We start from the raw sequence: 14,313 nt of genomic DNA, 5'->3' as shown, positions 1-14,313 counted from the left end.
TGAAGCTGACATAAATATCCCCGGCGCCACCTTCGCCAGAAATCTTGCAGCTTTCGTTGCATGAGTTGGTATTGGTTGAGTCGATTGATGGGAACATGTTCGAAGTTTGGCTGTGGAATTGCTTGGAGAGAAGTTCCGACAAAGAAATGCAAGGGAGTTATCGGTTCCAAGTCTTCTGGATCCTCTGACATTGGAGTTAGAGGGCGAGAATTAAGGCATCCTTCCACCTGCACTAGTAGCGTCGTAAAATCCTCCGGTGAAACTGGATTCTCTCCGACTACCTTCAGAAGGAGCTTCTTGGCTGAGCGAACCGCAGCCTCGCAGAGGCCCCCGAAGTGAGGGGCACTTGGTGGGATGAAATGCCACTGAATGCCTTGCGTGGCATTTTCCCTGTCCGGGAAAATGGTCGAGAAACCGTGACTCGGGCTGCAGGTAGATCACCCATAAATTGTTGGATTGTTGATGGCTTAGAACGGTAACACTTCAAACATCTGTGTACTAGTTGTCTGGCCACATTCCGTCCTCCTAACGGTAGAAAACGTAGTTTCATTACTGCTAACAAATGTTGAGGTCCCGCGTGAAGAAGCTTCTCATGATAATGCTGCAAAAGCTTGCGTGTAAAGATGTGTCGTGCCGGTAACAGGATTGGATGCTTGCAGTCGTCTGTCTCCTGGGATTTGCTCAAACGACCACCAACCCTCATGATCCCATCCTTGGATATTAATGGAATTGCTTTCCATTCTCGACTGAACGTTTCCTTCTGAACTCGCTTAATCAGAACATTTTCCGCCTCCCGAAGTTCACCAACAGATAGGAAAGATCCATTCTTCCGATTAGTTCTTGGTTTGCGAAGTAAATCCATCAAACGTAGCCAATAGGCAGTGCGGCGGATCATGTCAGTGTAAGAAGAGAATGGCGCGATATATTCCTCATTGAATTCAGCGAACGGTGAAGCTACGTTTGACACAACTGTACGACGTTTTTCATCCTCTCCTGCTTTTCCAAAGTTTGGCAGAAGTTTCGGCCACAGTTCTGATCCATATTCCAACCAGTTTGGACCTTGCCACCAAACACGATTGTTCAAGATCTCCTGCGGTAAAATTCCCCTAGAAATTAGGTCTGCGGAATTCTCGAGTCCTGTTACGTGCCTCCATTCACATTTTTCGGTGATTCTTTGACAGTAGATTGGCTACGTACGTTGTCCAAGTTGTAGGGGTTGCTTGAATCCAACGAAGGACACATGTAGAGTCAGTCCAAAAAAAGGTTCTCGTTGTGTCTTTGATAGATGATTGGACCTTTTCATATAGCTGAGCAGCTAGAAGGGCATCGCAAAGTTCTAACCGAGGTATGGATTGGCATTTTAGTGGACAAACCCGAGATTTGGAAGTTAGAAGTCGGACTACTATCCTTCCACTGGCATCTTCACTTCTCATGTAGATACATGCACCAAAGGCCTTCTCAGAAGCGTCCGAAAAACAGTGTATCTCCACCGATATCGCTTCAGGGATGATGACACAACGGTCGACAGTAATCTGGTTGAATATTGATAATTGTGAATGCAACCCTTTCCAGGTCGCACTCAACGTGAACGGGAGTGGTTGATCCCAGTCGAGTTTTTGACCCTTCTCATCCTGAATCGACCATAACCTTTGCATAAATATCTTCGCAGTGGTGATAGAAGCTCCTAATAATCCCAATGGGTCGAATAAAGTGGCGATTATGGACAAAACTCGACGCTTTGTAAGCACTTCTTGCTGTTCCAGTGTGGGAATTTTAAATTTGAATTTGAGGACATCTGTAGTTGGTATCCACGTTAGTCCTAGTGTTCTAACTGATCGGTCCGGATCAAGGCTGATCTCCGTTGACTCCTTAAGTGCCAGATCTTCCGGAGGAATACCTTCGAGCACCTTGGAACAATTTGAGGCCCACTTTCTGAGCCTGAATCCACCTTCTAACATCATCTTTTCCAATTCAATACGCAGTGATATCGCCTGGTCAACATCGTCTGCCTCTGTGATGAAGTCTACCATGTATACGTCCTCTTTAGCTGCCCATGCTGCAAGCGGAAACTGTGTTTCCTCATCGATCACCAGTTGTTTGACCGTCCGTGTAGCCAAAAAGGGAGCTGGCTTGGTACCGTACGTAATGGTGTTCAATTCATACACCTCCACCTCTTCTAACGGCGACGATCTCCACAGGATGCATTGAAGTAGTCTGTCATCGGCGTAAAGGTTAACTTGACGGAACATTTTTTCAACATCCGACACGATCATGATCTCACGAGTACGGGAATGCAAGATAATCGACCTCAAATCATCCTGAGTCACTGGTTCTACCAGCAAAGCATCGTTCAACGACACCCCTGATGCCGTCTTGCAGGAAGCACAAACACTACTCGGACCTTGGTGGTGGTAATCGATTCTTTAACCACCGGATGATGCGGTAAGAAGCACCGTTGGACCGTATCCTGAGTAGTCTGTTCGATCTTCCGCATGTGTCCCAACGTAATATATTCTTCCATAAAGGAGGTGTATTGCTGTCGCAAATCGGCGTCCCTTGCCAATCTACGCTCCGTCCCTTGTAGTCGTCTGAAGGCGATCTCCCGTGATTCACCTAGCCGCGAAATGATGTCATGGTTCTTTGGAAGTGCGACGGTGTACCGACCATCCGTGTCACGACAAACCGTTTGCTGGTATAATTCCTCACAACGCCGTTCCTCTGGAGAATAAGCCCTTTCTGAACCGATTTCTTCACAAGCCCAAAATCGCTCCATCAACAAATCCAGCGATTCGGTCATTGTTGCATTACAGCTAAGTTGAAGTTTACGCCGTTCCTCTGGAGAATAAGCCCTTTCTGAACCGATTTCTTCACAAGCCCAAAATCGCTCCATCAACAAATCCAGCGATTCGGTCATTGTTGCATTACAGCTAAGTTGAAGTGAATTATTTGGAATAGACAGACCTCCACAAACGACCCATCCAAAAACAGAATCATTGAGCGTCGGTAACCGTTCACCTAGTGAAATCCGTCTGCCAGTCTCGAAGAAATCAAAAAATGATTCAATTCCGAGAACGATGTCTACTCGATTTGTCTCGAAAAATGCTGGATCAGCCAATTCAATCCCGTTGGGAATCTTCCATTCGTCAATCTTAACTGTAGATGTTGGAAGGTTTACGGTGACATTGGGTAAAATCAAAAATTCCAATTCACGCGAAAATGGGGGAAACCCGTGAGCGCTCTTCTGCTCGGATCCGATGTTTTACCCTTGTAGAAGTTTGTGCGATGCCTAGGACTGAGATGTCTGCCTTATTTCGAGTCACTCTCATGCGCTGGCACAACCGTTCCGTTATAAAATTGCTCTCGGATTGTCCTTGTTGGAAGGTGGGTTATTGCCCTTTGCTACTACGACAACCTTGCTCTCACCCACCTTTTCTGGTTTAAAACAGACCAAGGTATGATGACGACCCTTACAGTTTCTGCACGAGTACTTGGATTGACATTCTCTTGCTTGGTGTCCCGTCCTAAAACAATTCCGGCAGAGGGAGTGAGTTCGCAGCAAACCATCTCTATCCGAGACTGATAACCGTTGGAATGTGCTGCATTGGAATAGCGGATGGTTACCGGAACAGGCTACACAACGCCCCCCAATCGCTGTTGCTTGAGCCGTGATGAAACTCGTCTTCATGTACAACTGCTTCTGTTTTGGTTGTGACTGTAATGGAGGATGATGGGTACCTTTGGTTTCTGCAGATTTGGCTGGTAACGATAATACGTGGACTCGTCGATTGAGGAACTCATTGAGATCCTCCAATGAATCGTTCTCCTTTGACGAAGAAAACTCTTCCCATCCTCTGCGCGTCACAGGATCCAGGCGTGACGTAAGGATATTCACCAGCAAGAGATCCGTATATTCCGCTGGCTCTACTATCTGGTCGAGTGTTTGTACTATTCGCTCAAAACCTTCCAAAAGCGAATGTAACTCCCCAACGGACTCCTTGGAAAGTGTAGGCAACGATAGCAGCGATTGAATCTGCCTTTTCTTCAGCTGCTTGCTATTATTATAGCGCCTTAGCAGCATATCCCATGCTACCTGGTAGTTCGCCTTAGTTATTTTTAATGGGTCGATTAAGCTTCTCGGTTCTTCCTGAAGGCATCCCTTTAAATAGTGGAATTTCTCCACCTCAGGTAGGTCTGCCTTCCAATGTATTAGGGAGGTGAAAAGGTCTCGAAAACTGAGCCATTCATCAATATCGCCATTGAAGTTCTGCAGTTTGATTTGCGGCAAGCGCACATTATCAAGAGCACCTTGAACCGATGATTCATTTATCCGCGTGTTTTGCTCTGATGGCTCCTTCTTTTCCTTCACCTGGTCTACGAGAAAGGACTTGGCTTCGTAGTATCGGTTATTGAACTCCCGCCTTTCCTTGTCGTAACTTGCATCCTCCTCATCAAAGTCATCATGAGACTTGATCTCGACTAGCGTCTCACCGAATTTTCATGACGAAATCGAATTTTGAGTAGTCGAGCGGTTGTTGACCAGCATCAAGAGACTCTACACGGACATCACAATCTGATTGAGTGGGTAAGGAGAATAGAAGCGGAGGATGATGCAAATCAATAGCAATGGGGAAACAGCTTCGTTAACTACAATATTGCTATCGGAATCACAGAAAACCAGATCCAGGAGACGCCGCAGGTGGTTGCCAATAGAGTTGTGTTGCCGGAAATTCAGGAAGTTCGTATCGCTGGCGGCAGACATCATGGAAGCATCAAGGTTTAAGATTCCGTCATCAAGCTATGATGATCCCATGCTATCCCAAGCAACAATTTTGGTTTTTGTGAGGGTTCTGCAGACCATGCTTTAGACTTGTAGAATGCTATAAAACCTCGATGTCTGGTTGGCTGGTTGATTGTAGTCACCACAAGCAAGCAAAAGGTCTCCATCAGGCATTGCGTTGCGTAATTCACGAAGAGTAGATAAATGGGCATCGATAACGGCTTTTTCCAGATTCACTGAGTGATGCCTCATAGCTTCAACTAGCTCTCGACTGTCTGGCTGAACAAGTGAAAGCGACAGACGTGGTGTATGGATGAAGATTTCCGTTAACTCATCCTCTTCCTCTGTTAAGTGTTATCACCGTATTTTCGGTGGTATGAGAGAGTAAACTAGCTATAGTTTTCCCCTTCTTACCAACGCAAATCCCACTGGTGGTGGAAGCGAACATTTCGACTGCTCTTCTTCTTCCACTATTCTTGCGTGATCAGTTTTCATCGAGCTCCGATCAGATCGACCGTCTTGCCAGAAAGTGCTGTGGAAGGCAAATTTGCTCATGAGCTGGAAAGTGATGTCCGTGCAAGAGAATATACATTTATTTCATCCGTCCGCTCTTCTGATTAGTTCGCAAAATATTCCTATTTTGTACGTTAAATTTCTTAATTGTTTAACTATGTCACATAAATTGCTGGATAGTGTCTCCGTCGAACGACATACTGCATGACATATTTCCCAATAATGGTTTTGAGAAATGTGCGTTTGAAAATCACCCCCATTTTCGTTTCAAACCTCATTTGCAATTTCGTAATGTTACCCTTCAGTATACTGCCTATAATCGCATATCAGTCCAATTTGGAAAAAAAATAGGTAATTGAGAAATTGGCAGTCGTAGTTACGAAGTGCAATTCTCATGTAAATATTTGAAAAATCATAGTTAATTTATTGATAATTATTTCAAGTTAATATCTGTCACAATGAAGCTTGCATGGTCTGTTATATCAGCAAAAAATATGGCAATTCGAAAAGCAGAACTGTAACTTGAACTATGGACGACTGAATTTCAGGATGGGACTGATATGCAATTACTTTGCTTGATGGGACAAACTGACTTGATGTTGTCTTCATATTTTTCATGATCAAAATGCATAGTTTTATCATCTATATATATAAAAATGAATTTCTGTCTGTCTGTCTGTCTGTCTGTCTGTCTGTCTGTCTGTCTGTCTGTCTGTCTGTCTGTCTGTCTGTCTGTCTGTCTGTCTGTCTGTCTGTCTGTCTGTCTGTCTGTCTGTCTGTCTGTCTGTCTGTCTGTCTGTCTGTCTGTCTGTCTGTCTGTCTGTCTGTCTGTCTGTCTGTCTGTCTGTCTGTCTGTCTGTCTGTCTGTCTGTCTGTCTGTCTGTCTGTCTGTCTGTCTGTCTGTCTGTCTGTCTGTCTGTCTGTCTGTCTGTCTGTCTGTCTGTCTGTCTGTCTGTCTGTCTGTCTGTCTGTCTGTCTGTCTGTCTGTCTGTCTGTCTGTCTGTCTGTCTGTCTGTCTGTCTGTCTGTCTGTCTGTCTGTCTGTCTGTCTGTCTGTCTGTCTGTCTGTCTGTCTGTCTGTCTGTCTGTCTGTCTGTCTGTCTGTCTGTCTGTCTGTCTGTCTGTCTGTCTGTCTGTCTGTCTGTCTGTCTGTCTGTCTGTCTGTCTGTCTGTCTGTCTGTCTGTCTGTCTGTCTGTCTGTCTGTCTGTCTGTCTGTCTGTCTGTCTGTCTGTCTGTCTGTCTGTCTGTCTGTCTGTCTGTCTGTCTGTCTGTCTGTCTGTCTGTCTGTCTGTCTGTCTGTCTGTCTGTCTGTCTGTCTGTCTGTCTGTCTGTCTGTCTGTCTGTCTGTCTGTCTGTCTGTCTGTCTGTCTGTCTGTCTGTCTGTCTGTCTGTCTGTCTGTCTGTCTGTCTGTCTGTCTGTCTGTCTGTCTGTCTGTCTGTCTGTCTGTCTGTCTGTCTGTCTGTCTGTCTGTCTGTCTGTCTGTCTGTCTGTCTGTCTGTCTGTCTGTCTGTCTGTCTGTCTGTCTGTCTGTCTGTCTGTCTGTCTGTCTGTCTGTCTGTCTGTCTGTCTGTCTGTCTGTCTGTCTGTCTGTCTGTCTGTCTGTCTGTCTGTCTGTCTGTCTGTCTGTCTGTCTGTCTGTCTGTCTGTCTGTCTGTCTGTCTGTCTGTCTTTCTGTCTGTCTGTCTGTCTGTCTGTCTGTCTGTCTGTCTGTCTGTCTGTCTGTCTGACCCTTATAGACTCGGAAACTACTGAACCGATTGGCGTGAAAATTTGTATACAGGGGTTTTTGGTGCCGTGGAAGGTTCTTATGATGGTTCAAGACCCCTCCCCCTTCTGAAAGGGGGGGCTCCCATACAAATGAAACAGAAATTTCTGCATAACTCGAGAACTAATCAAGCAAATGGAACCAAATTAGGCATGTGTGGGGGTATAAGGAGATAATCATTGGGGGTAGCCCCTTAGATAATAGGGGGGGGGGGGCTACGTAAAATATAGCATGCTTTTTTTTAATTCGGCGCATAAACTCAAGCTAATATTGAATCCCGAGCAAGACCGGGCAAGCTAATATTGAATCCCGAGCAAGACCGGGCACACTCAGCTAGTATAATATGAAAGTAGATGCCAATTGATAGTGGATACCGTTGTTATTTCAAAATAGACGAAAATCCATATGGGACTGATATGCGATTATAGGCAGTATAGTAAAGATCTTCTGAAATTCGCTTTAGTATTCCCTTGGAAATTTCTTCAAAATCTTTTGGAATATTATTCATAGTTTCTTTGGAATATGCTCCAATGAATTATATTTGGAATTATATTGAAACTATCTTCTAGTTTGAAATTTGGCATAGAATTTTGTGAGCTTTTTTTCAGAATCTATTGATTAATCTACATTAAAGAGATTTTCAGTCGAAGATTATTGGGCGTAGTTCCTGGATTGCAGTCATGTAGTCAAGTTTGTCGTAGGGTTAATTCACTTTGAAGGAAGGAGGTTCTGAATTCCCTTAGAATGCTCCCTGAAATTACTTCCTGTTTGCTTCAGAGATCCCTGAAATTATACTCATAATCCCCACTAACTTCTCAAAATTACCTGCCATTTCTGTTCAAATTCCATCGAAATTCTATTCAAAATTGATTTAGAATTATCCTTCCTTTATAATTATCCTCAAAACTCATCTGGCATTTTCATCATAATTCTCTAGCCAATGCTTCATAGTGTTAGAATTTTAAAATTTGGCATGATTTTTTTGTTTAATTCTCAGATCTTTTATATTGTGCAATATTTTAATTAAAAAATCTCGCATTCTTGAATGTGAAAAACTGGCCTAGTCTCAACATGTTGATAACTTGTCATGCAATCTTCGAAAATATGTTAAGACGCAGTATTCAAATGTTCGATGATCTCATTATTTTCTAAAATTATTATTATTATTATTATTTAACTTTATTAAGGAGGCTTTCAGCCTTGGGCTGGTTCGCCTCCAACTTTTCTAAAATTATCAGATCGATCAAAAAATGTGGCTTAGTACCGAATTCGAATAATTTACTTTAATTTAGATACATATACAAATTCTGAGACTTTTAGGAGCATTGCAATTTGCGGAGTGTATTATTTGAGTGTATATATTAGTTTGAAGAACTTTCGCTTATGTACATTTTTTATGTTTCTCAATACAAGCATTTTTTTTTTTAAATTATAGAAATTTTATTGTAGAAAGACTGCTGACATTTTTTTTCATTTGAAACTTTCTAAAAGAATCCATCTATCAGTTCACACGAAAAATCAATGTTTTCGTGGTGTTCTAAGATTTTCGAATAAAAGTTATTGAATATTAACAACCAGGAAATTGTTTAGGTTTGAATCGGGAAAAGCAGGAAAAAGTCGGGCATTGTGTTGTTAAATTGTGTATCATAGACCCAACGGTGGGCGGAACTTCCAAAGAATATGGAACAGTTATGCGTTCACCAGTAGTACGAACCTGTTTCAATACCTTCCGGTCAGTGTTGGCAAAATCTACAATCAAATGATATTTTTCCGCTTTCATACGCTGTCAACATCACCTCCAGCTTGCTATTGATTTAACAAGCCCCTTCGATACTGCGAGACTATTCATTGGTTTGCTACTGCTCTTTACTCTTCACCGTTGGCAGGCACGAAGCTACCGTTGCCAACAGTGACGGTAGTTTCGGGTCGCGTTCGGCAGTCAAGCAAAAATCATGAAACTCAAACTCACCCCGGTTTGGTTAGAATTGTAGCTGGTGAGTTTTGGTTAGCTTGATATTCGTCGCTGCGATATCACAGCTTGCAATATCAACCTCAGTTGTTTGCTTGTTGATTGTTGTCTGCGAAAGTCAAGCGTAAGCTTGGGCATTGGTGAGATTTGATTTTTGGCTATTTTCCGATAGTGAGAGTATCGTAAAAGATTTTGCGAATCATGCGGATCTTATGATACTAGGTCAATCTTGTCGTTTCATTAGAATTTCATTGAAATCGGCAAAATGTTCATCCATTATGCCCTTTCTAAATTTTTCCATTCCTCACATCAATAAACTAACCTCAACTTTTCCACCCCCTTTCTTCTCGCAATTCCAGATATAGAGATGACGTCGGTCACAACCAGTACCCACTTCTTCCAGAATGGAAACTCGGCCCAGTTCGAGTACATGCTGAACCTATACCCGGAGGTGCTGAAGGTGAAGGCGGAGAACCGTGGCCTCGGCAAGAAGGCGGACCGGCTGATGCGCCTGGACGAGTGGTACCAGAACACGCTGCCGAAGTTGATCCAGAAGCGCGGCCCCAAGGATGCCCACCTGTTGCACGAGGAGCTGTGCCAGACGATGGAGTGGAAGCAGAACCGGGGGAAGTCCTATCCCCAGCTGTCCTATCTGATCAAGATCAACACCCCGCGGGCCGTGATGATGGAAACGAAGAAGGCCTTCCGCAAGCTGCCCAATCTGGAGCAAGCGCTGAATGCGCTGTCCAATCTGAAGGGCGTCGGGACAACGATGGCGTCGGCTCTGTTGGCAGCGGCCTGTCCGCAGACGGCCCCCTTCATGGCGGACGAGTGCCTCATGGCGATTCCGGAGTTCGAGAGCATCGACTACACGGCCAAGGAGTATCTCAAGTTTGTGACGTACATTCAGCAGACCATGGACCGGTTGAACAAGGAAGCTCACGGTGCGGAGATGGAAAACAACGGCGAGAATGGAGACGACGAACCGAAGCCGAAAAAGTGGACCGCCCACAAGGTGGAGCTGGCCCTGTGGGCACACTCTGTCGCTTCGGATTTGCAGCCGGATTTGCTGAAAGGAATGCCGGAGAACAACGGAATCGCGGCTGGCTCGGCTGTAACCGTTTCGGTGGCCAACGGAAGTGCAGCGTCGGAGGTGTCCTCCGATGTGGACAATGAGGACGACAGCTCTCAGAATGGTGTCCCCCCGTCGGACGAGAGCAACCTGGACAGCGAGAGTGCCTCCAAGGATGCCGTCCTCAGCAACGGTATCATGAATGCGGACAGCTTAGACGGATCGGAGAACGGAGTGGAGACGATGGCTTTGGCAGAGACACCAGCAACAACAACAAAAGCAGAGGCAGGAGCTGCAGCAGCAACGGAAACCGCCGCGGAGGTCCCTGCCGACAGCCTAGATGATTGCACCAAATCGGGCGATAGCCTGGACGAGGCACCGGCCGTGGAGGCAACGGCAGCCGCCGTGGCCACCCTGTGCACCGCCGACGGCGAGGACTCTCAGAGCAGCAACAGCCAGAAACGTCCGCTCTACTGCGACGAAAACTCCGAGGAACAACCGGAGCTCAGCGCTCCCAAGCTGATAAAGCTGTAGATCTCCCCCCGGGGGTTGGGCGCACGAGCGAGCGAAAGAGCGAGAAAGAGTATGACCGAGCGATTGATGATGAGCGTGAGTTTTGACGACGACGACGACGACGACGAAGCAGTGGTAGTAACGGTTATTCCCAACAAACACGCTGGTAAGGTTTTCTTTTGGAAATTATTCCCCACCCCCCCCCCATTCTTGGAACTCTTGGAATCGCCGGCCGGCGATCTACTTGCTCTAATCTAATTCTTAATTATATATTGTATTTTATTCGTAATTATTTTATTTACAAACCAGCATTATCGGATTAGCAATAGTTCGTAGAAGCAGTTAAGCAACAGCAGCAGCAGCACTATCCACATTTTTTTTTCATTTTAAAGAATTGATCCGCCAGGGAAGTTATCGCGCTCCTTACGAGAGAAACGATGCGTTTTGGTAGGCCTTAGGTGAAAAAAAAGCAGGAACATTTCCTCCGGAAAAAGCAAACAAATAATCATACAGCAACAGCAACAAATGCGTGTTCATTGGTCTCATTTTCCCCCATTGTTTACTGACACTGTGGATCGATTTGCGGTGCGGGTGGGTGGCGGCGTCCCATTTTTCGATTTATGATTCTCCGTGGGAAAAAAACGGTTTCGAGTGGAGTGGTTTCGCTTTAATGTTTATGTCCTTGCAGGCGTTAATTGAGTGAGGTGTTCTACTTTTTCCAAAAATAGGATGGACGGCGGGGTGTGTTCGAAAATTACGCGACTGTCGATTTTGTCGGCGGTGGACGAGATTTCAAAAAAAAAGTTCTCTCTTGTGGTTAAATATTTTTTTTATTTTTTATAAAATCTTTGATTTAAACAGGCCCGATGTTTCTGAATCATCTTGCCCCTTAAATGCTACACAGTAGGCTTGGCCGTTATGATATATTTTGCGCATCTCAGTTGTGCAACATGTACCAAATATACAAGAAAATGATGGAGGTATATCTATCCAGGATCTAAATAAACTGGAGTTTGTGACATTGCAACTGTTCATCTACAATTTGAATTAATTATTTGCAAAATGTAACAGACCATTTGTGCAGAATGTTTTCCCTGCATCAATTCGCATTTTTCGAACGACCTCGCCCTTAATCAAAAATCCAATTTCCATCCTACCATAGTACCATGTTTCATAATTCGATTGAATCCATCGCTGCATCAATATTGGATGTGCAGAGCAGTGAAACACGTCCCTTGGAATTCCTAAGCCCAAGTAAAAAAAATGCTCTCTTTCAACCGACGGCAGCCACGGTTACGACAGGAAAAAATGAATGTCATCTCATCGCAACAACAACAGCGACCTGGAATGAATGCAAAATCCTGTTTTCACTCACCATTTTCGCCTATGAAAAAAAGTTCCCCACCCCATTTTGCCCCATTTACGGGACGTGTACGTGGCGGATGACTTCGAAACTTGTTAACCTCACTTTTCTCGAATGAAAACAAACCACCAGGGAACTGTCAAAAGCACACACCACCACCGCCTAACAAACTCGATCCCCAAACAACACTGCAAGCAAACAAAAATGTCAAGTTCAACCGAAAGAAAGTGACTTATTAGAAACTAAGGCGTAAGAAGACATTCGTTACATCAAAACAAAAATAACAACCACCCTCCCCCGAGTAATATTCTGATGAAAAAAAAAACGTATCAAACAAAGGGAGAAGGAACGATTGCGAGCGACACCATTTTCTCGGCCCGCTTGGATTTGACAGCCGAGATTTCCACCATTTTAAAATCATTACAAACAAGTAAACAAACAAACATATAGACGCTAGGATTTTTTTTTCTTCAGTTCTTTTTGACTCTTATAGGAAGTAAGCAAATCAAACAAACACAAACGGTAAACGTTAAAACCGTGGATTCTTTTGTTCTCACAATGTGAGAACGGCAGCGAATGTGAGCGCAAAAGAGAGAGGGAGAATGCGCCGAAGTTGAAGTGAAATTTAAACATGCCCCAAACACTACATAGGAATGGATATATATTTTTGATAGACTCTATTTATACTTAATGACAATGGCGACAGCAGAAAGGTAAACAAATCAATTCCCATTTCTTTTTCGCGGAGCGCAAAACACACAAAAGAAAAAAAACAATGGCGGAGCGCGGGTGCGCTCCGCAGCTGAAATATGTATACAAATTATTTAGGATGTTAACAACAAATACACTCTTACATACAACTGCGGACGATGCTGATTGGTGAAGTGGGGAATGTGGACTCTATTGCCTACCCTTCACTTTGGTTGCGTGCGCCATCGTTTGACAGTTCGACTGTTCGACAGTTGGACAGTCGACAGTGGCGACGAGAGGACCACCGTTGAGGTTAGGTTGTTCGTTCATTTCTCCGATCGTTCGATCTCCGATCGAAAAGTAAAGTATAATAAAGTAAATTTACACGGAATAAAATACAATTCATTTACTGATCGTATAAATATTTAATCTGAGAAGTGGTTAAAAGTCAGCAGGCATAAATATAAAAACAAACAGAAAATCATCAAGTTAGGAATCATCGCTGCTGCACATAAACCCCCCCGTTAAGGACATTCTTTATCCATGAAAATGAAAATAATTAAACATAAAAAATATACAAACAACATCCACACACACACACAACAAACCTTTAGTTCTAACGAGTCTTAGTGGTATATTGCATAACATTAATAATAAAAATACAACCATCCCAAAAAAATAGGACAAAAACATTCCCGCGGCGTCTTCGTTGCTTACTCCATCCGAAACTCCTAAAACCTCATACAGCAGCGCCGACGAGTGACGCAACAGTGGCAAAACACGAAGTAGTAGGCTTAGCAGGTTTCGTCCTTAAATGGGCATGCGGCTGCTGCGCCGAACGGGTTGCCCTCCATGGCACCAAAAGAATGCAACGCACCGCCGAGCCGCGCTCCCAAAAAGGAAAGAAGTTTTGCCTTTCTAGGGGTCCGCTTGCAATCAAGCATTACTCACCGAGAGCACGTCGAGGGTTGACGGTAATTCAATGCGAAATTTGTGGCAAGTGCTGTCTGACAGGTCGATTGCAAGGCGAATTTCGATCGTCGTAGATTTGTGCCATGAAAGTAGTTTTATAGGGGTCTAATTCACTAAAAGTTACTCAGGTTAGTACTCGGGACAACTAGAAGTCGTGCAATAATTAAGAGATTGGATCGAAAATGGTAATCAAGAATTCGCATATTATTATTTTTTGACGTTGGACTACGTCTGTGATTTCTGTATGGGGGTACACTTTGTGAAAACCGAAAATGGAACATGTAACAACATTATGAAAGATTTTGAACGTTAATAACTCAGCTGCCCCTGGACCAATTTCAATAATTTTATCACCAATGGATCAGAAAGATTTCGACGCATCTTTTTAATTCAAGACTTAATCATTTTTCAAAATGCCACTATTGAAAATTGCACGAATGTTACTATGATAATTAAAATTATCACCGATGCCTGTGAAAAGTACTTTCCCTAATAATTGAATTCCTTCCGGTCTCACCGAGCTGTGTTCATTCAATCTCTGCGAGTGGTGGTGTTCTCCAGTACACAACGAAAGGCTCCCCGCAAGCAGCTAGCTATCATGGCTGGCCTCAACCGCTGCACACTGGGGACAAAATCGAAACAATGTGTTAAAATTCAATAACTTCGGTGCTCGCTGGA

General features: G+C 44.1%; 2 protein-coding genes across 2 annotated transcripts in view; both read left to right on the top strand.

Moving 5' to 3' along the window:
* The window catches only part of LOC135709116 (uncharacterized), a 167,058-nt gene extending 153,705 nt beyond the window's left edge, over positions 1-13,353 (top strand). The window contains exon 2 of the mRNA XM_065231318.1: positions 9,385-13,353. Coding sequence (XP_065087390.1) covers positions 9,385-10,631 — 1,247 coding nt within the window. The 3' untranslated portion in view covers positions 10,632-13,353. The remainder of the gene's footprint in view (positions 1-9,384) is intronic.
* Positions 1-14,313, top strand: part of LOC135709112 (uncharacterized) — a 494,499-nt gene that overhangs the window by 185,196 nt on the left and 294,990 nt on the right. The window lies entirely within an intron of this gene.

Source organism: Ochlerotatus camptorhynchus, unplaced genomic scaffold (genome assembly GCF_037179485.1).
Source record: "Ochlerotatus camptorhynchus isolate MF236.1 unplaced genomic scaffold, CSIRO-AGI_Acam_v1.1 ptg000350l, whole genome shotgun sequence".
Taxonomy (NCBI): Eukaryota; Metazoa; Arthropoda; class Insecta; order Diptera; family Culicidae; genus Ochlerotatus; species Ochlerotatus camptorhynchus.
This window is presented reverse-complemented; position numbering and strand designations above follow the sequence as displayed.